The 24,549-nt window shown below is 38.1% G+C and overlaps 1 protein-coding gene across 1 annotated transcript; it reads left to right on the forward strand.

Annotated features, from left to right (window-relative positions):
* On the forward strand, nucleotides 1–24,284 carry LOC5564165 (tetraspanin-33). Its single transcript, XM_021849343.1, has 3 exons — nucleotides 1–253; nucleotides 375–1,464; nucleotides 22,618–24,284. Exon 2 carries the CDS (start codon nucleotides 557–559, stop codon nucleotides 1,391–1,393), a length of 837 nt encoding a protein of 278 aa, XP_021705035.1. The 5' UTR covers nucleotides 1–253; nucleotides 375–556; the 3' UTR covers nucleotides 1,394–1,464; nucleotides 22,618–24,284.
* Nucleotides 24,285–24,549: the final 265 nt, after the last annotated feature.

Consider the following 24,549-nt stretch of genomic DNA (forward strand, 5'->3'; position numbering starts at 1 on the left):
TCAGTCAGTCATCAAATCGAATCTCCCACATCAGAGCAGTCAACCATTATTACGCGGACGGAGCTGTGGGGGATCGAAAAAAAATCTTGTGTTTTGTGCAATATTTTCCAGCAGAACGCTGGACTGGTGACTAATCAGATCAGTGCTCAAATCGAATGCAAAGTTACCATATTTTCCGGACGCTGCCAGCCGTTTTCTTTCCCCGAGGGTGCTTGATTGGTCAATTTGGTTGGATAGTGTTTCCTTGAAATAGGTGAGTCTTGTTTTTTGCTTCCTTCAATGAATGGTCATTGCTACTGGTGTTGGAGAGGGGAAGCGAGAAGAGGTAATGGAACGGATGGAGTAAACAAAGGATTTTTCTCACTCTTTCACAGTTCCAACAAGCATCCCACGGTCAGTTAGACGAGAAATATAAGCATAATTTCGCGTTTCGTTGCGTTTGAAGGTGGGCGCAAGCAAAGAGGGGAGAAAAACGACAGCCCAGCCAAAGCTGTAACCGGATTAATTGCGAATTTGCGTTGGGTGGTGCCGTAGAACTAGAACATTGGCCGTCGGAATGCCACCCTACCGCTACCCGACACAGAACTTCACTTACGTGAGTTCTTGTGTAAAGTATATGATATTCCTGCTGAATTTTATATTCTGGCTGTTCGGAGGGTTGCTGATCGGAATAGGATTCTATGCCTTCGTGGACAAATGGCAAGCTACCGGATTGATTAAGCTGGAGACAGTGTACGACATTGTGCTCAACATATCGCTGGTGATGATCATTGCCGGAGGCATCGTATTCGTGGTCAGCTTTGCCGGATGCTTGGGAGCTTTACGGGAAAATACCTGTTTGCTGAAGTTCTACTCGTTGTGTTTGCTGATGTTCTTCCTGTGCGAAATGGCCGTGGCAATCGTTGGATTCGTGTTCCCTCATAAGATGAACATTGTACTGGAGGATTCGTTTACAGACAAAATCATAACCACCTACCGGGACGATCCGGACCTGCAGAACTTTATAGACTTTGCCCAGCAGGAGTTCCACTGCTGTGGATTGAGCAACGAAGGCTATCTGGACTGGGGAAAGAACGAGTACTTCAATTGCTCTTCCCCCAGCGTAGAAAAGTGCGGCGTTCCGTACAGTTGCTGCATCAATGCCACCGATATCTCGTCCGGCCTGGTCAACATCATGTGCGGATACCACATCCAGCAGCAGTCGGTGGCCGCGGCCAGTAAAAAGATCTGGACCAGCGGTTGCATCGAGATTGTGCGCGTCTGGGCCGAACGGAATCTCTATCTGATAGCGGGCATTGCGCTCGGAGCGGCCCTCAGTCAGCTGTTCGTGATCTACCTGGCCAAAACGCTCGAAGGTCAGATCGATTTGCAGAAAAGTCGCTGGTCGTCGTGAGCTTACGTGGGTTGGGGCGGCGGACGACCGGTTTAAAGCGTTTGAGCGCGTGCGCAAGACGATACATAATGGTAAGTTTTTGTTTTTCGTTTTGAGCTTTTGTGAGCTTGATTATTCTCTGGGGAAACATAAATGTGCATAATTGCACAACCAACGCTCGGTGAGAAGTGGCGCCGAAAGGCAAGGGGCTGTGAAAACTGTTTCACCAGGGCGCGCATTTTTTGTTGGGTGAATTGATGCCTGAGTGCGTGTTAGTGGTTTAGTTGAATTTCGATTTGATTGAAATTTTGCATTAATATGTACAGGGCTGTTACAACAGTCGCGATTTTCGCGGATTTATTCCGCTAGTAGCGAAAATCGAGAGGGCATAAAAAAAACTGTCGCGAAAATCGCGGATTTAACTTGTGAATGGAAATAAAACACTTGCATAGTGGTCAAAGTCTGAACAAGGAATGAAAATTTATTATAACCAAGGTATTTAAAAGGAAGGTAGTTCAATGTGTCAAATAGGGCATTCTGCCATATTGGGAAACAATCAGACAGCTGGCTGGTTTGTTATGCTTTATCAGGTCAGCAAGCCTTGAGATCCTAGCAACATGTTTCCCCTTAAACCACTTCACTTTGTTTCCTGACAATCAACCGCAGTTTGAGAATTCTGTTTTCGAATTACTTTAAATTATTCAGTGCTGATCATACATTTTCATTACAAAAATCTGACTCGATGGTAATGCAATTAAAGACCTTAATATGTAATGTACCGTTTTGATTCATATTACGGACACTTAAGGCCTCAGTGAAGTTTAACTCAGCATAGAGCATACAAAATAAATCATTCTGTATGATTCCTTAGCGTTATTAAGCGTCGGAAGCCCTTAACTTTCGAATGGTGGGTAAAGAATACGCTTCCGCAACTTTAATAATTTTTAATTAATCAAAATGTGCAGCCTTTTAATGATTCTTATTCCGGACGCTTCCTTACTTTTGCCTCATATTCCGGTCACTTTGATTCGAATTCCGGACAGCTCATGATAATCATAAATGGAACAGTCAAATCATCAATTGAAATCGTCGAATCACTAAAGAGACATCTAAGGTAGTTGGGCATTATAAATTTTCAAAGATATTTATGGAAAAAGTTTACTAAAACGAGCCTCAAAATTGAGAACTTTTGAGCGGCAAAAATTGAAACATTTCGTGTGAAATGTTTCCCATACAAAGTAGATTGTCCGGAATTTGAAGCTGTCCGTAATATGAATCAAAACGGTAATTAACTATATGTAATGTAACTCCGAAAAACGATCAAAATGAGACACCATTTCAGCGACTTTCATGCTCTATTTTGTCTGTCACCGTTGCAAAAAACAGTCTGAAAAGAAGAATATAATTTAGTTTTCAATCATAACCACCTTCATAGCTCAAAACTTCGATCTTAATTCGAAATAAAACCGAGTAAAGCACAGTGGCCAATTGATGTCTCAAGCAAGCTGACATTTTCCATTTCACATCAGATTAGCAGCAACAGAATTATGTATTATTATGTAAATTAGTATGAATTTCGTTTCAATGCACAATCACGACATTCTAGAACTAGATAATTGAAATAAGACATGGATTTAAACCAGAAAATACGCTTACCAACCTTTCTACTCGGAATCTGTCTTTGCTAGAGCACATATTTTCAATTTGTTTTTGAAAACATAATCAAATAATAATTGTGCCATGGAAACAAGATCAATCAGCGGAGGGGAAAGGAAATAGCTGTCATATTCTACCCCCTCGCTGCTTATCATTCCCCGCATCCACTGACTGCTTAGATCAATGTACCTTTCTATGGACCAATGCACGCGTTCACTCGTTGACGTTTGAGCGGTGCCGTGTTATTTACGCGACCATGGAAACAAGTGAATTCGGCACCGCTCAAACGTCAAATTCGTGAACTCATGCACTGGTCCATAAATACCTTGATTACAACTATTTATCCAGGAATACAACGGCTACTAAGGTTGCTTCTAGATGCGGTATTACTTAGATCGCAGCACGGTGTACTATATAAAGAAGGTGATATATTCCCAAGACTGACAGCTACTTGACGACGTCATCCCTATCTACCTCGCACAAATTTACGAGAAAAATGATCTAGTGGTCCAGAACACGGTGTACTATATTTAAGAAGGTGATATATTCCGAAAACTGACAGCTACTTGACGACGTCATTCCTATCTACCTCGAACAAATTTGCGAAAAAAAATGATCTAGTGGTCCGTAAGGTATATGGTACGATAGGAGTGACGTCAGATGTTTACAATCAAACTTGATATTTACATCAGTGAAGAGCCTGCCTTGTTAATTTTTATGTCGTGGTCCAGAAAGTATATGGTACGATAGGAGTGACGTCACATGTTGACAATCAAACTTGATATTTACATCAGTAAAGAGCATGTCTTGTTAATTTTTATGCCGTGGATCGCAGGTTACTACTCCAACACTCCTCCTTAAGCTGTGATTACACAGTGCGTGCAATGGACCAATGCACGAGTTCATTATTTGACGTTTGAGCGGTGCCGTATTATATACGTGCCCATGGCAACGAGTGAATTCGGCACCGCTCAAACGTCAAATCAGTGAACTCGTGCACAGGTCCATGCACGAACATTTGTGCAAATTGCACGAATGTTCGCGCGAACTGTGTAATATGTGCACGAACTACTAGCAAACATATGGACCGATGCACGAGTTCACTAATTTGACGTTTGAGCGGTGCCGAATTCATTCATTGCCATGGTCACGTAAATAACACGGCACCGCTCATGGGAACAAGTGAATTCGGCACCGCTCAAACGTCAAATTAGTGAACCCGTGCATCGGTTCATTGTAGAAACATATTCGTGCATTCAATGGACCAATGCACGAGTTCATTATTTGACGTTTGAGCGGTGCCGTGTTATTTATGTGACCATGGCAACCAGTGAACGGACCTGATCAGACCGTCAAATCAAAACATTGGTGTCGGAAAAGAATTTTTTCAGAGATCCCTCCGAGAAGAACTTTTAATCGCAACCAATTTCTTTCAGACCAGCTCAGATAAGGCAACAGGAGCAATTCATCTAGGAATTCTACTAGGAGTTCCACCAGGATTATTCAAAAAGAATCCCCCAGGAAAATCTTTACTGAGGATGAGTTCCTGCTGGAATGCCTCCAGTGGTTTCTTCATAGATTGCTCCGGCAATATTTTTAATGAGATCCCTCCAAGAATTCCACCACCAGCTGGAACAGCGATTCCACTATAGATTCATCCATGGATTTCACAGGTTTCTCCTGAAACTCTTCCAAAGATTGATCGAAGGGTTCCTCAAGAAACATTTTTACAAGGATTCTTGCAGAGTTGTCACAAAAGATTTCTCCAGGATTTCTCCTACAGCTTTTTCTAGGATTATGAAAGATATTGCTCCAGAAATTCCACCATGAATTTCTCCCTGGGCTTGGAATTATATTTTCCAGGGAGCGATGAATTTTGATAATTGATCGCTGTTGTTAGTAGTTTTGATTAGATGTTGGGTGAATTTCAAAGCAATGGCAACCTCTTTATTACAAAATTTAGATTTTATCTTCTGACCTAAAGATTCTGGTTAAACTACTGTACTATGCAGTTGGGCTGCACTACGCTATCACTCATCAAAATTATTTTCACTTCGGGAAAATATAATTTCAAACTGGCGAGAAGATTACAGACTGAGGGTGGGTTAGGAGCACAAGCAGACCCTTGAATGTGCAATGTGGGGTAGTAATTGGGAATGCCATTTACGGTTTGTAATCTTCTACGAGGTTTTCGAAAACCAACAGGGCGCGTGCACCGGGTTGCGGATAGGAGCAAAGGGAGATCAATAGCATCTACTTAAAATAATAGACCAAAAAGCCGTTCCATGATTAGGTAATGTTTAGCGATCTTCTATGGTGTTCTAGTACTATAAAATTCTTCACTCACTGGGAATTCTGGCCTTGATAATATCAATAGTGATAAAAGCATAAAATAATACCTAATATTTAATAAGTACAATGTAGCTTCAATGTAGTAATAAATGAAATAAAATCAATTTTCTATACTTGACAAGGTTTTGAAGACAATCAATGAGTGAAAGAACTACCTATTAGAAAAGCCACATCAGCTAAGGCTATACATATACAAATGTTGGTCATAGGATCATGGCGAGCATTCGGTATGTATGTCTATGACTGATTCTCATCTAATAGGGGCACTAGAAGACCACGCGGACAATTTCGAAACAAATTATTTGCATACATCGGTCTTACGATCCGAAAGGCTCAGCTATGCTGCAAAGTTTTTGTAAGCTATTCATTACTACTGTTTAATTTTTTATAATTCTAAAAAAACTACATAATTAACTCATTACTAATCACTGTTCCTATATTCTCTTTTTCTCTCCTTCTTATCTGTTGCATGATTATGAGCATCATTAATATAATGCATGAGCATGCACAATAAGAATAATTTCAGGATTGAAAGCAGTACATGGATACCTGGATAGAATAGCTTCGAAAAGGGTGCTCAAAATATAATATTTCTGGTCAGGGAAGTATCATCATCAAGGGTATGTAAATTTTTTCCATTATTAACTAATAGATCACACAAACAAATGAACTAATAATATCAAATATTTTTATATAAATCAGCATCGTCAATCAGTGTAAAAACAGATAAAGTTTGTAAAGTTATCACCATCGATTGAATTGCGCTCTTTATAGTAATGTTCAATCAGTATCAAAATCTCCTAAAGCGTCGCATAATTTTATAAACAACAAAATAATAACAATATGAGAGTGATGCTAAGGGCTGCTGATGGCACGAGCAGCCCTTAGCATCACTCTCATATTGTTATTATTTTGTTGTTTATAAAATTTCTAGAAAGCGATCAGCATACTCTTTCTTACTTGTACAATGGCCGATCTATCTGGAATTTTAATAAGTCAAATCAAACTTCAAAACTCAAATTAAATTGCTTTCAGCACATTTAAATTTTGCAGCATTAATCGCATTACTGTGTCAAGTCTTCTCCAATTCCCTATACCCTACCCCAACCCTTCTTATCCTTTCCGATGGTGTTCAAGTGGTCTGCATAGACTATTACGGCCATTACCTATCCCTTCCCCCGGCTTTGGACTGACATTGCCCCACCAAACGCTGCAAAATGAAAATGAAAATGAATTTCTCCAAGGATACTTGCAGGGTCTTCCCCAGGTAATAATCTCGAAGTTACTCCAAGAATAATTCCGGAGATTTCTTCAAGGATTGTTCCATCCCTATTAGGAATTCCTGCAGGGATAATACAAGTAATTATTTCACGAATTTCTTAAGAGTTTCCTTCATGAATTCTCTCAGAGAAATTGCTACAGGATCCACTCCGAGCATTTTGTAGGTAATCGTCAAGGTTTTGAATACCCAATTTTTTCCGAGGATTCATCCAAGAATGCCTGTATAAATTCCTCCAGCGATTTCCCCATACATTCCTCCAGTATTCACATCCTAGATAACCTGAAGTATTCATCCAGGGATTCCTCCAAGATTTTTTCCAGACACTCATTGGAGATGCTTGGATAAATTCCTGAAGCAATACCTGGATGGATTCCTGTAAAAGTACCTGGATGGATTTCTGGAGACATAGTTCGAGAAATCCGTGAAGAATTTCAGAATAAATCCTTGGAGGAATTCTTGATGGAATCCCTGCAGTAATTTATGAAGGAATCTTTGAAGATATTTTGAAGTAATCTCATGACTTTCCAATGTATTAAGTTAGAAGGAGTATTCAAAGTGTTTGGTGGAATGGAATACTTGAGGAAAACCCTGATGGTATTCTGAATGATTTTTTTGAGCATTTCAGAAAGTGTTTGCGCAATAATCGGAACTAAAATTAATGGCAAAATTTTGATATTTTTATTAGACTCACTTGTTAAGTATTGTTATTAATATATTTGCATTCGGACTAATACAAGAGAATTTTGATTACTTATTTGAAAGAAACTAATTAAGCTATTTTTATATGAGAAAATTACGCCGTAATTATCAGGGATTTTTCCTACTGGGTGTTTGGAGTTGATTTGATTATGAAGTATACGTTCAACAAAAGTATTCTGAAAAAACCTGAAGGTCGTAGACACAAAAGTCAATTTGGACAAATTGAGATGTAAGATTGTGAAAAATAATAGAATCGTTCTGGTGGGCTTCGATCCCACGACTCCCAATACGCTAGACTGGGCGCGTTAACCAACTACGCCACAGAACGGGTAACGATTCTGCAGCGCAATCGGCCAACCTGAAACCAAAGTCCGTCACGACCCCATTTTCTCCTTCACAACCCTACACCTCCTTCGGCTCTCTGAGATGCCCAATTCGACTCTCCTAAGCGTGCCTACGAACAACAGTGAGAGATTTTATTTTTAGCGTCGCACTGTTGCCTTGTTTGTGCCACACTACTCATTAGCCAACGTTGGCTCAATGAGATGGTTAGTATGGGTCCGGCTTTCGACGTGGTCGTATCTCGTCATATCGACCCCTTTTGCGATAGAGAGATCGCCGCTCAATTTTACTCAACTAGGGTTGTCATGTCTATTACGGCTTAACCAGCCGACGGTGTTTTGAAAAAACCTGAAGGTCGTAGACACAAAAGTCAATTTGGACAAATTGAGATGTAAGATTGTGAAAAATAATAGAATCGTTCTGGTGGGCTTCGATCGTATTGGGAGTCGTGGGATCGAAGCCCACCAGAACGATTCTATTATTTTTCACAATCTTACATCTCAATTTGTCCAAATTGACTTTTGTGTCTACGACCTTCAGGTTTTTTCAAAACACCGTCGGCTGGTTAAGCCGTAATAGACATGACAACCCTAGTTGAGGAAAAGTATTCTACTTTTTTGAACACAAAATTTCTTGAAAGGTAATTGTTGTGAAATAACCCGCGTAGAAGCATTTTTAAAAATAATTCTAACTAAAAAGTTGTGGCTACAATTTCTTAAAATAAAATACGTGGTTTTCGCCTTTATTCTTGTTTACGGCGGATCCTATTTGTTCGAATCCACGGCTCACTTGATTTTGCTAACGAAAACGGAAATGCAAACCGTTTTTCGATCGAAAGAGCATTCGAACGTTAACAAGAATAGGGGTGATTATTACTTTTTAGTTATAGAAACGCCATGTAATTTTGTAAATTAAAACTATCTCATGTTTTTAGGCCACAATTTTGAGCTTCTATCAAGTATCAGTGTTCATGCTATTTTAAAGAGTAATGATTGATCTGTAAAAATATTTATAACAGCATTAATTGTATCCACTACTTGAATTGTAGGTCACAGGTATTGTAGAACCGATTTATAGCGAATTGTCTTTTGATATTTGTGTAAAATATAATGATAAATTACCATGTGTTGCAAGTCATTTGTTTGACGGTATTTCCAAAAACTATTTGAAATATTTCTTTTTAAATTGGCACAATGATTTTGATACAATGTTTCCAAATTTTCCTTCAATAATTCCTCAAGACTTTTATCCAGATTTACAAGGATTTTTTTCTTGTATTGTATTAGTAATTTTACAAAATAAAATTCTAATAAATAAGTTCAAATGCTTGAAGAAATCCAGAAAAAATGTCCTGGGGTAATTCATTACTAATCAACTGAAGATAAATTGCCGGGATTTTCAATTACAACAATTCATGGATAAATCCTTGGCGAAATCTCTGGAAAAGAATATCTGATATGAGCATTTGAACATAAGGTTAAGGAATTGCTGGGAGTAGTTATTCGATATGGAATTTCTTTTGGCTTCCAGGAAACAGTAGTGGATTCATCTGTAAAAATATATGTTGCAAAAGCCATGTAGGTTTTTTTTGAATCAGAAGAAATTCTTTTAGAAATTCGTGAAGAAGTGCTTTGAGGAAGTTGTCTTTATGAACTTTGTAATCCGTTAACGTTAAAGGGTCTATCATCGTAATGGTCAAAACTTCGAGAACAGTTTCTCTGCTCAAAACTGAAATTTGTTCGCTGAAAATGTGTTCACTGTTTCAATTGAAGAGAAAAGAATACAGTGAACACATTTTCATGTATGTAGGTAAACGTTGCTGATTTCAAATGAAAAAAAAAACTGCTTTTGAAATTTCTAAAATTAGTGAAGGATTCTGCTCCATAATAAATTAAAAAAAAGCGTTCAAAATTCGAATTTTTCAAATCATTAGGAAAAGGACTTCTTTGTTTAAATTAATAAGGCCGGAACAAATCTTAAAATCTTCTTTTGTCACCTTCCATCAAAATGTGTCGAGGGGGGGGACAAAAAATAATAAATTGGAAATTCAGGGAAATCCATCATTTTTTATTCTCATATGGTGAAAAACTATGTTTTCTCACATATATTCGTCAAGTCAAAATGTTTGAATAATAAACACGACATTTTTTCGATGTTCGTAACATCGATCGCATAACATTTTGTACATTTCAAATTGTACTCTAGCTAATAACAATTTCAAGATGACTGCGAAAATGTTGCACTTATATGCAACTTGAAATCATATTTAGATTGTATCAATTTGGTCCAACATGTGTAACATGGCGATTCAAATCTTAAAAATGTTTGAAAATCCAATCTCTCATATCTTGCTTATAATCTTCACCATAAAAATAGTGTTCTGTAAAATTTTCAGCGTTCTAGGTGTTGATTTAAAGTTGGCCCAAAGACGATGTAGGTTTATATGAAAATTAATACGCAGAAATTCTGAAAAATGTTCCAATTACGATAGTACTGGTGGTACAAACATATCATTCCATAGGGAAAACTTATTCTTCAAGTCTTAATGAAGGAAGTTGGTGAAGAAACAAATCCGTTTTGAGCAAATTTTGTTTGGGATTTTTGTAGATGATTGCAGGGCTGTGAAGCTAAATAATAGCTAATAAACTCATAAATATCTTTTCTCCTATCGATCGGATTGAATTGCTCTCTCCAGCAAACTTCTTCATTATGGTTTGAAGAATGAGTTTTTACTATGGGATGATAAATTTGTACTTACATTCCAGTACTAACGTGGTTGGAACATGTTTCAACATTTCTTAATAGTAATTTCCATATAAACCAAGATCGTCTTTGGGTCACCTTCAAATCACCACCTAGAAAGCTGAAAATTTCACCAAACACTATTTTTATGGTAAGGATTGTAAGAAAGATATGGGAGATTGAATTTTCAAACTTTTTTTTTAAATTTTGAACAGCCCTAATGTAACATTCCCGGTCGGTCCAGGATCTTTTCGTTATGGAAATTTTCTTGACTTCCCTGGGCATTAAGTGTCATCGTACCTTCCACATGATATACGAATGCGAAAATGGCTACTTTGGCAAACAAAGCTTTCGGTTAATAACTGTGAAAGTTTTCATAAGGACAATAAGCTGAGAAGCAGGCTCTGTCTCAGTAGTGACGTAATGCTAAGAAGAAGAAGAATTCATGTAAATCATAAAAAAATCTCTTTTCATGGGCAACTCTGTTACAGTAAAACAAACAGATTGAGAACTTGTTATCCAATAACACCTGTTAGCTCATATAATACAGTAAATACAAATTACAAAGCTAGCTAAAAAACACAAAGAATAATGAAAATCTACACTGAAAATAAGATGTTTTATTTATTTTCCCCTTCTGATTTTTTGAAAATTTTGAAGGGGGGGGAGACAAAAGTAAAATTTCAAATTTGTTCCGGCCTAATTTTAGAATGATTAACCGTAGAATAATCATTGGAAAAATATTTTAGGGCATGAATGTAACATTTGTTTTCCTTTTTCTTATTTTGGGCGAAAGGAATTCCAGAAATTCCAGAAATTCATGCCCAATCATCTGAAGTAATTTCTGAAAAGTTTGTGGAACTCTTGAATTTCTTGAAGGACTTCTCCGGAAAATTTATAGGGTGATTCTTGAAAATAAGTTTAATATAAATGAAGGTCCTAAAAGTTCATGAGCAATTTCTTTAAGTAATCTTCAAAGGATTCAGGATTTGCAGAGTAATTCAGGAATACTCGAATAAACGTCTTGGAGTTGTTGAGAACGATCATCTGAAAATAGTGAAGAATTAATTCAAGAAATTCGTCTATAAATGGTATTTATACTGTCAATTCAAGTTACATTTGGACGAACAATGAATGAATTGCATAAACCACACGTTGGTTGCTGGAGGTATTTCTGGAGTCCTATCGGAACCGGTCTAGAAAATCTGACACCGAACAAAAGTTCTTCTTAATGGGTTTCGGAAAGAATCGATGAAACATTCAATGAACGATATCCTAGGAGAAATTCTAAATATCATGAAGTTCTTTAGTTTCTGACGAAATTTCCCAAGGATTTCCTCGACATGTTTATTGGGTCGTTCCTGAAGACAATTCTCAACATTCTTGCATTCCTAGGAGATTTCTGAATTAATATCTGGAAGTAAAGAAGGATTAGATGAGGGGAATCGTTTGTAAATAATATACTTTGAGATTAGGAACAGCAGCAGTGATGTTTTGACGACCAATGAATGTACCACACATTGGTTGCTACGACCAACAGTCATGGAACCATAGACGTGTTTTTTCGAACTGTGTAATATATGGGCGAACAGTTTGTACTTACAGAACCTCGAACAGTTCGCGCGAATATTGAACGAATGTTTCTGAGCGAACGTTCGTGCATTGCACGCACTGTGTAATCACAGCTTTAACCTTCGATCCCGGTCAATGCCTTGAATTGATTGTGTTTCTGCTTTGCCAAAGCTTTGGTAAACCCATCCGCTGGATGTTCATGAGTAGGAATGTAATGAATTTTAAAGTTACCTTTCTCAACTTCGTCCTTCACGAATCGGTAACGGATGGCCACATGCTTCGTCCGGGAATTACAACCGTCGTTCCGGGTCATACATATTGCGGATTGATTGTCACAAAAGATAGGTATTGGCTGCTCACCACAGATCTGCGAAAGAAGTTGCTGCCACCTTGCGCCTCTTGTGTGGTTCGATAGAAAGCGATGAACTGTGCTTCACATGATGATAACGCCACGCAAGGTTGTCGCTTCACGCTCCACGAAATGGCTCCTCCCATCATCTTGAAAAAGTATCCGGTCGTAGAGTTCCCCAAGCCGCATATGTATAACCAGTCAGCTGAGACTCACCAGATTTCTTATACCTACACCAGTTTTGCGGCACACGTGCCACGCAAGTAACGCATAATACGTTTAAGAGGAAAATAACCATCATCGTTTTGCAAATTTTCAAAACCAGTTTTATTTTTACTCAAAATTGAAGCAATGTTCATGAAAATCGATCATTACATTGCACTTGCTATCTCTATTGCGATGATAGATTTTCATGAAGATATCTTTAAATTTTAACGAAAAAACTGGTTTTTGATTTTTGATGATTGCTGATGATTGAATGATGGATTCTTGAGCCTTAACAGTCTCCCAGTGTTGTCGTCCAGGATTAGCTGAAAATTGGCTTACCATGTTCACGGCAAATGCGATGTCCGGTCTTGTAGCTTATGCTGCATATAACAAAGAATCAACTGCTTCTTTGAAAGGAACATCCTTCATATCTGCAACTTCATCTGGCGTCTTGGAGCACATTGACTTGTCGAGTTTGATGCTTGGGTCCATTGGCGTCGCAACTGCTTTTGAATTTGCCATGTTGAATCTCTTCAGGATATCTTCGAGGATAAGCTGCTCGAAGGAAGCGAATGGTAGAGTATCGCACTACCGGGGAATGTACTTCATTGTAATCGATGCCGGCTCGTTGAGAACATCCTTTTATAACAAGCCTTGCCTTATACCGCTCTATTTCGCCATCTACTCCTCGTTTGGTCTTGAAAACCCATTTATTCCGAATCGCTTTTCTCCCGTGTGGTAGATCAGTCAGGACCCAAGTACCATTGTCTTCCAACGCTTGAAGCTCCTCTTGCATCGCATTAGTCCAGTGACGATGATCCGCTCGCTTCAACCCCTCAGTGTAACTCGTCGGATCTCCTCCATCGTCATCAATCGCTTCGTCGTTAGTATCATCAAGATCAAACTGTTTGGAAAAATTCTGGACAGCAGTTGAACTAAAGCATACAAAATCAGAATACTTGCCCGGGAATACGCACTCCCGACGCACAGTATTTCAATCGGCCGAAATCGTTAACTTAATTCTGTAGCACCTTTAAACGTGATTTTTTCGGGATGGTGTCTTCGGACGAAAATTTTCTAAAATTATAGCGCATATATTGACGGTAAATGTTAGTTCGCAACTTTGCCACGGGTGGCGCTGCGAAACTATTTTTTTTTTAAATGGCGATCTTTAAATATGATATCTTCGGCAAAGTTGTATATAATTCAAATACAAACAACTTTGCCTAAGACACATAGTGTGTATTCAGCCGCATTTTCAAAATACGGGAGTATTTTATGAACGACCCCCTAAAACTAGTTTTTATCGTATATTTTGAAAATGTGAAGCTTCCGGTAGCAACAATGTTCTACAAAATTTTGTTAGCAGTCAAAATGAATCATTCTCTAGAAGACACTAGGCTTCTAAAGATCAAGGAAAAGCAGTTACAACCATTTAAGTGCAAAAATCAGTCATTTTTGGGGTCCGTGTATTTATTCGGGTGGCGGGTGGTGGCAGATGAAACCTAGTAGGATTCATAATACATCATTAGTAGTTGTAATTGTCGATAGTGTTATTAGTATCCACGAGTATCCCTTTTACTTAAAGGAAGTTTCATCAATGACTCTTATTACCCTGTAGTACTTAGTTATATGATGGGTAGAAGGCTATGTGACTACATCATTTGTGATGATCACGTCGCCAGAATCCGGGTTGAAAATACGAAGTCCTTTCGAGTTATCTGCGTACCCAACGAAAATGCCTTCGTATGACTTCACGTCGAATTTCCTCCTCTTCTGCTTTGGGATGTGATACATTCATCCAAATACCTTCAAGTGCTGTAGATTCGGCTTTTGCTTAGACCATGCTTCTTCCGGTGTAACCAAATCAAGTGATCTGGATGGACTGCGATTCACTAGATACGCCGCCGTGGAAATGGCTTCTGCCCAAAACATCTTTGGTAGTTGAGCGTCGTTCAGCATACATCTTGCCTTCTCCACTAACGTGCGATTCATCCGCTCGGCTACTCCATTTTGTTGAGGTGTATAAGGACAACTGGTTTGGTGCACGATACCGTCTCGCTTCAACTTCCTGCCAGTTTGCCGTTCGACTAGTGACTTGAACTGCTCGTATACCTCTGTGACTTGACCTTTGGACTCCAAACAATACACGAATACCTTCCGAGTTGCATCATCGATAAAAGTGACGAAGAACCGGCTTCCTCCAAGCGATGGAACTTCAACCGGACCGCAGACATCCGAATGCACCAAGTACAGTACACCATACTCTGCTGATTCAGGTGTCCTAATTGCTTGTGCCAAATGTTAGAATTCACCGTTAGAAACGACTTCTCTATTCTCTGGTTCAGCCGATATAGTCCATCTTCTTCCGTTCCTGACGCGATTACCGTACCATCATTATCCAGAACTTCACATTTCGACGCCATGAAAACAACTTTTAATCTTTTCTTACAAATTTGACGGATTGATAACAAGTTTGTGGCCAAATCAGGAACAAGCAGCACGTTCTGTAGTTCGATGCTTCCTTCTTTGAGATCCAGCTCGACAAACCCTCTGGCGACCGACTTGATGGACTGATTATTTTCTGTATCTATCGAATTCACCACAGTTTCATGCTTCTTAAAGCCTTCCTCGCTTCTGGTCATATGGCTGCTTGCAGCTGAGTCAAAGTACCAATCTTCTTCTTTTCCTCTGCCCACAGCCATCATTGCACACAACGCCTTACCTTTGCCTTTCGTTGGCTGCTTCTGCGGACATTGTGCAGCAAAGTGTCCAGGTTTTCTGCAATTGAAGCATGTACCTGATTTCTTATCAGTTTTCGCGTGTCTTGATTTATGATTCTGTTTGGTGTACAAGGCGCCCTCCGCTCCGGAACCTTTTAACGGCCACTTCACATCTTGAAGTATTTTCGCTTTCACAAGGTCAGCCGTCAGCTCGATGCCTGAAGCTTCCATTCCCATTATCATGCGATTGTAATACTCCGGCAAACCCTTCAATAAGATCTATGCTAACCACTGGTCGTTTACCTTGAATCCAATTTCGCTCAGGCTCTGCGCCGTGGTTACCAACACGTCGACGTAGTCTTCAACGAAACCGATTTCCTCCAACTTCACTGACGTCAACTTGTCCAGCAATCCAAAACGTCGAAGAAGTCTGTTATCTTGAAACGCCTTCTGGAGCTTTTCCAATGCTTCTTTCGCGGTTTCAACGTTTTTTACCAAGCTGTAGATGTTCTTCTCTATGCTCAGGCAGATTGCGGCCAATGCTCGTTCAGACGTCTCCGGATCAACTGCCTGTCCCTCTAATGGCTTCACAGCTCGCCAGGATCCTTCTCTAATCAGCGTCATTTTCATAGCGAAGGCCCATGATGCGTAATTTTCCCGTCCACGTAGCTTTTCCATGTTTGAAAGGTTCACAGGGTTTGCGTAGGCACGCACAACACCTCCGGGCCGCAGACCATCACCACCAGTCGGTAATCCTACGCCACTAGATGCCGTCCTCGTACTTCCGCTCGTGCCGCTTCCAGAACCAACGGTTTGCTCATCGCCTCTCGGGATCATGGCTTCCAAATCGAAAAAATGCGCTTCTCGTACTTTTCAGGCTATGACCAACTCTGGGCCCATAACCACTTGTGAATGGAAATAAAACACTTGCGTAGTGGTCAAAGTCTGAACAAGGAATGAAAATTTCTTCTTCTTCTTTCTGGCGTTACGTCCCAACTGGGACATAGCCTGCTTCTCAACTATTAACTGAGAGCTTTCTTTGCCAATTGACCATTTTTGCATTTGCATATCGTGTGGCATGTACGATGCCCTGGGAATCGAGAAAGTTTCCAACCCGAAAAGATCCTCGACTGGTGGGATTCGAACCCACGACTCTCAGCTTGGTCATGCTGAATAGCTGCGCGTTTACCGCTACGGCTATATGAAAACCCCCCCACACCCCCAAAGAAACAACTATTTATCCAGGAATACAACGGTTACTAAGGTTGACCGTTTTGAGCTCACAGTATTTTATAAAATTTATTCCAAAATAATTTATAAGTAAGTTAAGTGAAGTCCTCCAAATATTAACATATTGTATAAAAAAAAAACAAACTAAAATATCAGGTCGCAAAATAATTGTTTAATTGTTTGAGCATCCGGGAAAAATCCAGGAATTGGAAAACTGATTTTGAATGGACAACAAAATATTTGAATTGAACATTTTTCTGTGGTTCCCAAAATTAGTCTTCGAAAACCTCGTGACCACTTACGGTGCACTGTGTATTATTTTCTCGATTTCATGCGCTTTTTGAATAGCGCCCAAACTGTTAATTTTAGCGATATAGTTTGTTCGGAGAAGTTTCTTGGTTTATTAAAGCGCAACTTTTGACGAAAAAAGTTTTGTGATCAATCCACCTAGCAGTGAGATAGAAAAACTATTTTTCCAAAACATTTAGATAGACATATGGTGTCTTCGGCAAAGTTGTAGAATTGTCAATTTGAAACAACTTTGTCGAAGACACATTTTTTTTAGTGGGGCAAGTGAAAAGTTTACCGTTGTGAACAATAAACTCAAAAACAAACAGTTATATTCACGATTTCTATTAGCTTTAACACTTGTTAAGGCTTCACAATGAACAATAACATAAGTAACATGTAAACAAAGAAAATGTTATTCTTTTCACTTCAATTTTCTTTTGTTCAGTTATGTTAGTTGAAATGATTCGACAACATTATAACTGCAACATTTCCAATGTTAGTTCTTACATTATAGGACAGCAATTGCATTTCTGCTCTGTAGAAATTCCACCGCTCGCTATTTGTTTTTGAGAAAGTCGGATATGACGTCGGATAACTCTTCGGGAGAAATCAATAACGTATTTAGGGTTTTTTTTATGTAGATAGACCTATTATCCATTTTTATGTTTTGAACTAGCTTTACATAGACATTTCACGAGATTTCCGTGTGTTCTCTAATATTGCAACTTTTCAGTCAACGTCTTCCTTTTAATTGGCTGCCCGAAGTAGACATATTGATATTGTAATGTTTGGCAACATCTTTTAGAGAATTTCCATGATTTCTAATTGCTTTTAACGCTTGAGTATAGTGTTTCTTGAATTATCAGCACGTTATGTTTTTCTATGATAATTGCGAACCATGTTTACTTATGGCTACTTAAAGAGAAAACACAAATTCAATCTCTAATGATAAACTTTTCACTTGCCCCATCTGATAAGAAAATTGACAGTGTTAAAATTTAGTTATTTTTAAGTCTACGTCGAATTAATTCTAAAACTTTTTTAATTGCAGTTTGAAACTGTCACAGAGGACAACTAAGAAGTGGTACAGACAATTATTTTCCGCAACTTTTCTCCACTGAAAATATTTAAATAAGATTGTATGCCGCCAACTTGTTACGGAGTAACAGTTGACAGGTTAACAATTTTTCACTCTATTATGCAATAATGGCTGAGAAATCTCAGAAATCTCTTACCTATCGTAATGTTCTCAATAACCTCAAAGGTTTACGCATGAGTTTAAAACGTTAATTCACATATTCAGTAAAATATATCAATTGTTTTCACTTATCCCATTTACCCACTTGCCCCACGGTACCTTATCTGACGGAAGCCGAGTTGAGGCCTATTAAACAAACATCAAAATTACAATGTAGATTGCGAAAAACGTTCCAAATTCACTAAGTAGATACGGAGCGACTGCTCCTTGTATTATTTTACACAAAGGTTGTCTAAACGGCGAACATTATCAAGTTTTCCGTCGGGTTCCGGTAGACTGATGTATTTTGTATCATAGGGTTTTGTTCTTCTTCGTCGTAAGCGCTACTATTCGTCGTATCAAACTTTAAATGTTCCACTACGGCGGATATTCAAACTTACCTGCAACATAGATTCATTATCCAAGTGTAATTTTGTGAAAGCTGTTATGGTTTGTACACTTGTACACCAAAAATGCAATAAAACTACTGTATTTTGGTAAATAACTTCAGTTCAATCATCCACTTTGCACTTTTTTACCGAAATCGCATGGACGAACACGATTTGGGAGAAATGCTTAGCGATCGACTGAGCCACACCACTTTCCAACACAAGTTTCTTCCCGCCCCCGTGGGTGACTTACTTCGCCGGGCACTTATTTTCACTATGGAAAACCTTCGTACTTCTTCACTGAAGGATTTCATTCCAATCACACGCCGTAAAACTTTAATAAATCACCAAATTTTACGAAATTTTCTCAACCGCCGCGTATACTTAAGAATGTAAACAAAGTTCAATCCGTCGTACTGAGAAAGAAAAGCTTGTGTGCATCTATGTGTGCGCGACGCTCGACGTAAAAATACGATTCCTTTGATTGTGTTGTTTTCGCTGTACTGTGAGCAAATGCCATAATTGTACGGTCAAAAGGAATTGTGTTCATATGTTCGGGCTGAATTTTGATGACGAACAATTAATTTTAAAGGAAATAAGTATATTCCATCATGCTGAAGGAATGGAGGGAGATGCCCGTAGATCTATATATTCTAGTAAAACATTTTATTATAGCGTTGATATGTTGTGTTTTAACCACTCAATACACACAGTGAGCCGTAAGTTGTGAGACGAATCTGGAAACTGATTGCGACGGAGTTGAAAACGATACGACGGATTGAGAATACGGTAAGATGCATTTTATTTGCATTATTTCCAAAAAGAGATCAAGATTTATCAAAATGTTATTGTACAATGCTAAAGCCGTTTTGAGAAAGAATTGCTTGGCATCGGTTTGTATCAGCATCATTAACTGCAATACTGGGAAAATTGCAGCTCTCACTGATCAATGCTTAATACGATGGATACTAGCACATCACCCTACTACCAGCCTGTGTCAGCCTGTCTGTACTTTACAACTTATCAACAAAAACACGATTTGGTTTCAATTGCATGAAAAATAACGTTCAATTGCAATATTATTTCAATTGAACCAATATTTCCGTACATTTTCTCGACGACATACTCGCGTAGCACATACATGATGTTCATGGATGACGAAGGATTCAATCAATCACATATTTCATCGACCCCACGAATCTTCTCTTGCTTTAGGGATCTCCATGTACCTTACTTCACCACTTAACACTCTTCTACGCTTCAATTTTCTTATTTCATCATCAATTTTTAATGATTTTCAAAAGGCCACATCTGAAGATGATGAAAAAACAAGCCACAACTAGAAGGCCTCAACACATTTCAGAGTAAACAAAAGCGTCAACTCACAGGCCTCATCAGCGTCGGCCGGCGTCTATGGGCACAAATCAAACGGGCTCAAAAACTTTTGGTGAAATAGGTGCCTCATTTTCTTCAACTCATTTTTTTACTAGAATTTTTGCCTGAATGTTCATTGCTAAAAATCAATTTGTTCAGCGATTTTCGATTTTTTGTATGACAAAACAAGATTGCATTTTTCTCATTGTTTACTTTTTGGAGATGAGGCCTTTGCAATTGTTAGTCTTGATTTTTATTTATTTCTCTATGAAGCTCCGCAAATTTAGACCTGTCTTATAACTAATCAAGGTCCCCTTTTACTACCCCACAGTGTTTGACAAACAACGCGTAGTGAAATTAGCACTTGATTTGCGTATCGACCCCTTTCTTACGTAATCAAACTCGTTCATATTGTCTTCCACGATTCCTTTGGGTTGGCTAGTGCACTATGAAAGCAGACCAATTTATGCTTCTTCGCGCATTCTTCTTTTGACGTTAACTACGTCTTACGGCAATATACTGGGTGTCATTTTGATTCAAAACCATGGTTTAAATCAAATCTTTTGAAAGTCAAATCAAATTTCAAACATTTTCATTAAGAATGTCTAAAAATATGAAGGCACTGTATAATGATTTCACCCGGTTTTAAACTTTTAGGCATACGGGAAGAATCCGGGAATTGGAAAACTGATTTGGAATGGACACCCTGGTTATAGCATTTTTGAACAATTTTCTTGGATCTAAAGTTCTTTTTCCCTAAATTTATGTGTATTCTTTACACTTATGATTAATTTATATTTTTATGTATAAAACATTGAAACACTGTGATTAAAAGTGTGTGAATTGAAGTTCCTCGAGTCTACCCGTTAGTCTAGTAGTACTCCAGAATTGGCTTCAAAAGTTTCACCTGAAATGCATTCAACATTATCCGTAAGTTTCTCCAAACATTTTCTCATGAATTTCTGAGACTTCTCTTGGAATTCCTGCAAATATTCTTCCAAGGAATAGTACACGCATCGAAATTCATACATTCTGCCTTATGAAAAATGGAACGATTATCGCAATACGAACGCTTTATGTATCGTTTTAGCATCACTCCACACCAAGGCGTCGATAGGCGCGGGGTGTACGCACGAGCCTATCGATCGCAAGGTCCTTGGTTCGATTCTAGGTTGCCGCGAAAACTATTTATGTTTTCAAATTTATGAATTTCAACCAGATTCGTTGTGGCGATTTATAAGGGGTTCCTATGTTTATCGATAGTGCATTTGCCTGAGTGTACATAATCCGGAAAACTTTTTTTTAAGAACATAAGATTGTTATATAATATTTCACAAACAACTGACGGGCTTCACGAAATCGCCAGAAAAGACGTTTCTCCAGAAAACGCATAATTTACTCTTACAACGATTATTCCCGAAATTTCTACACAAGTTCCATAAGAGATTTCTCTAGCACTTCGCTTAGATTTTGTTGAAGAGACTTTTCATATATATTTTACTTTTTTCATTATGTTTTCTTATTTTTCTTGTTTTGCTAAACAATTTTTAAGGGTCATGAACATTCGCAACAGTCTACAACGAACACTTCAATAATTATTCGAAATATTTCTTTAGGAATTACCCTACATACTTCCCTTGTATGTAACACAAGAATAACTTAATAGCATCGTACGAAAAAATAATGTAGCTTTATTTGAAGTTGAAAAAAAAAAAATTGGCGGCCGTTAAACAAGTTCCAAACATGGGGGCCAGTATTCGTGATCAAACGTCAACATCCCATCGCAAAATCGCTAGTGTTTGGAGGTGGTTTTAACCTCCAAATTGCGAAATAATCACCTCCAAGTTAGTTCTAATACCCTCCGTTATATGAATTATGGTGACGCGTCAATCGTCGAAAGATTCTCGTTAAACAGTCAATAGCTATGAGCCTCTGTACGTGCCATAAATTCTTTTGTTCTCGTGACTTTTACTGTGCGCCGTGTGTTGGTGTTGTCTCGCTCTCTCTCACAGGCAACTTGAAAACAGAGCGCACAGTAAAAGTCAAACGTTTTATAGCATGCATAGGCTCATTGGATGTTTTGGATTGTATATCACGCCTGTTAAATAATAATGGTAAATAAGCGAGATAAGTGAGTTTTATCATCGCTCTCTCTCGCTAGGGGACGAACCTGGTGTAGGGGATAGAACACACGCCTCTCACGCCGAGGACCTGGGATCGAATCTCATCCCCGAAATAGTCACTAAAAATTTCAGTGACGACTTCCTTCGGAAGGGAAGTAAAGCCGTTGGTACCGAGATGAACTAGCCCAGGGCTAAAAATCTCGTTAATAAAGATAAAAAAAAAATCGCTCTCTCTTTGGGACTCTTCTTCGCTGTTGTTATTTATCGAACTTGTTACAACTTGCAAAAAAAAAAAGAATAAAATAAAAAAGATACATTGCTGATCATGGACTGATACAGATGTTATGTATTCCTCCGCTTGTTTTTATTTTGCTTCGAAATCAAATAAGTACAAAATCTGCAATACTTGATTTAGAGTAAAAAATGGCGGCGGCCATCTTGAATTTCGTCAACTTGGTTTTAGGGAGTAGAAAGAGTTTTTCATCTTGTTAGCACTCATCATGTAAAGTTTAGTGGTTTACGCTGAAAACTGATTACGCTTCTTCTTTCTCTGGCGTTACATCCATACTGGAATAGATCTTGCTTTTACTTTAGTCCTGATTTTTACGATAGTCTAAAAACCCATCTAAATTATACCAACTTTTGACCAGAACCGTGAATTGTATATTTTTTTCCAGAACTGAAAGACTATGAATCTTTATTCCATCGATTCCTGTGTGTAATGGCGAGCGAAGGAAGAACTCCTTGAGTTGACCACGTACTGTGACTACTATTTTAAGCGTTGTTTGCCCACCCGAAATAATGAAGCTGAGCTGGAGCCCATATCTGCCGATAGCATATACGTAAGACCGGTCGGGAATCTCCTGTATGTGAAAAAAAATCCGAAAAGCCACATTATAGCGTCTAGTATCTCCTCTAAAGATGTATTAGTGTTTACGTTCAAAAGAAAAAAAAACTAGAAATTTAGGAAATTCAAATACACAAATATCCTCACTTGTTTTTGAATGTAAAGGCAAGGCGTTGCCGAAATACTGATGGAACTCATATTTTTAACTTGAGAGAATAATGCATTTTATGCCGGAAGATATTTTAAGGACTCTTGAATGCTCTGAGAAAATGTAGAAAAACTGTGATCGACTGATTGCTATAACTTTAAACGAGTTATTTTTCCGATAGCTCCAATCCGGTGAGTTGATGGTCACTGTCAATGCAGAATCGTGTCTCTAATCTGAAAATAAAATGAGATTAGTTTGCACTAGAGTAGAGCAGATTTTTGCTTCATGCAATACATTTTTCTATAATTTTATGTTTTCAATCTCAGATCTTACCAATTCTAAACCACAACTCCAGTATTCCTTAAAATTCAAAAGTTCAAAGATGTTTTTTGTTGCTGTTTCAAATGGCAGTAATCCCTGTTTCATTGGCAGTAAAGTTATCTATTTAGACCAGATGTTCATTAGACCTCTCTAGGTAATTGGGTCAAGCAATCACGAATTCTTCGTTTTCGTAAGTGTTTGACGTTTCAAGATAGCGCATTCTAACAGATTTACATCTCAACATCGTTTTTCCACGATGGAGAAACCAAAAATATGTGTGTTTTTTGTATTTATAAACTGCTCTCACCTATATTTTGTTGTCCACAGTCCTTCATATGTAACAGTGCACGATTCTGCATTGAGAATGGAAGTCATACTCTAGCTCATTCCTTTTAGTATTATTTGTCTAACTTCTGCAAGACTCAAAGCAATCGTAACTTTTACAAACCATTTTTCACAGAGCGTTTAATATCAAAATCAAAAGAATGAAAATTTACCAAGAATGACTTGTTCTTTTCTAAGTATTATCCATCACTTGCTTCACGGTTCAAAGCACAATTAAATCAAAATTTGTCTAATTTTATATTTAACTAGAAGTTATGAGTGAGTTATATAAGTCTGCGTTTGAACCTTTTTAGCTGACCTTTTCAGTAATATGTTCCTTAGATCACATTAAAACTCTCTAAACTAACACGAACTTTCATTCAACACTTGTACTATCGATTAACTACAAAACTGACGAATGTGTTTCATCTTAGAGTCTAGTAAGAAAACAAAAAAGATTACTCTGAAATATTTAGATAGCAAGAGCAACCAACAAATGCATGTGGCTCCTTGAAACAAAAAGGGAGAAAACATAGGAAGTGGTTAAAATCTGTGAACAAGCAGTTCAAGTGGAGATAGGAATAGACTTATTATTATATTGAAAGCTATGTCATTATTTGTAAAGCTCAAAGATAGCCTCTAGAATTTCCGACTACAGAGAACCGATAAATGAACAAATAAACATTACTGCTGGTGTCATAAAATAGAAGGTGTTTTGCAAACAGCTTAGAACGGAAAGAAATCCCGATTTTCCTTTTCATTGGTAGGGTAAATTATGTATTTTGGACAGGCTAAGGATATGTCTGGAAACGGCGATTGATTAACTGCATTATATACTAATATTTTATTACCTAATGTTACTTACATGCTTAATGTCCCATTGTACTTTGAGTTTCTGGGGAGCAAAAGCTTACAAACTGTAGTATTAGCTTCCAAAATAGCGTTTTTTGGCGACCTGTCTGTTATACA

Source organism: Aedes aegypti, chromosome 3 (assembly GCF_002204515.2).
Source record: "Aedes aegypti strain LVP_AGWG chromosome 3, AaegL5.0 Primary Assembly, whole genome shotgun sequence".
Lineage (NCBI taxonomy): Eukaryota > Metazoa > Arthropoda > Insecta > Diptera > Culicidae > Aedes > Aedes aegypti.

Coding starts and splice junctions, on each gene's coding strand:
- LOC5564165 (XM_021849343.1), top strand. CDS start 557: ATGCCACCCTACCGCTACCCGACACAGAACTTCACTTACGTGAGTTCT.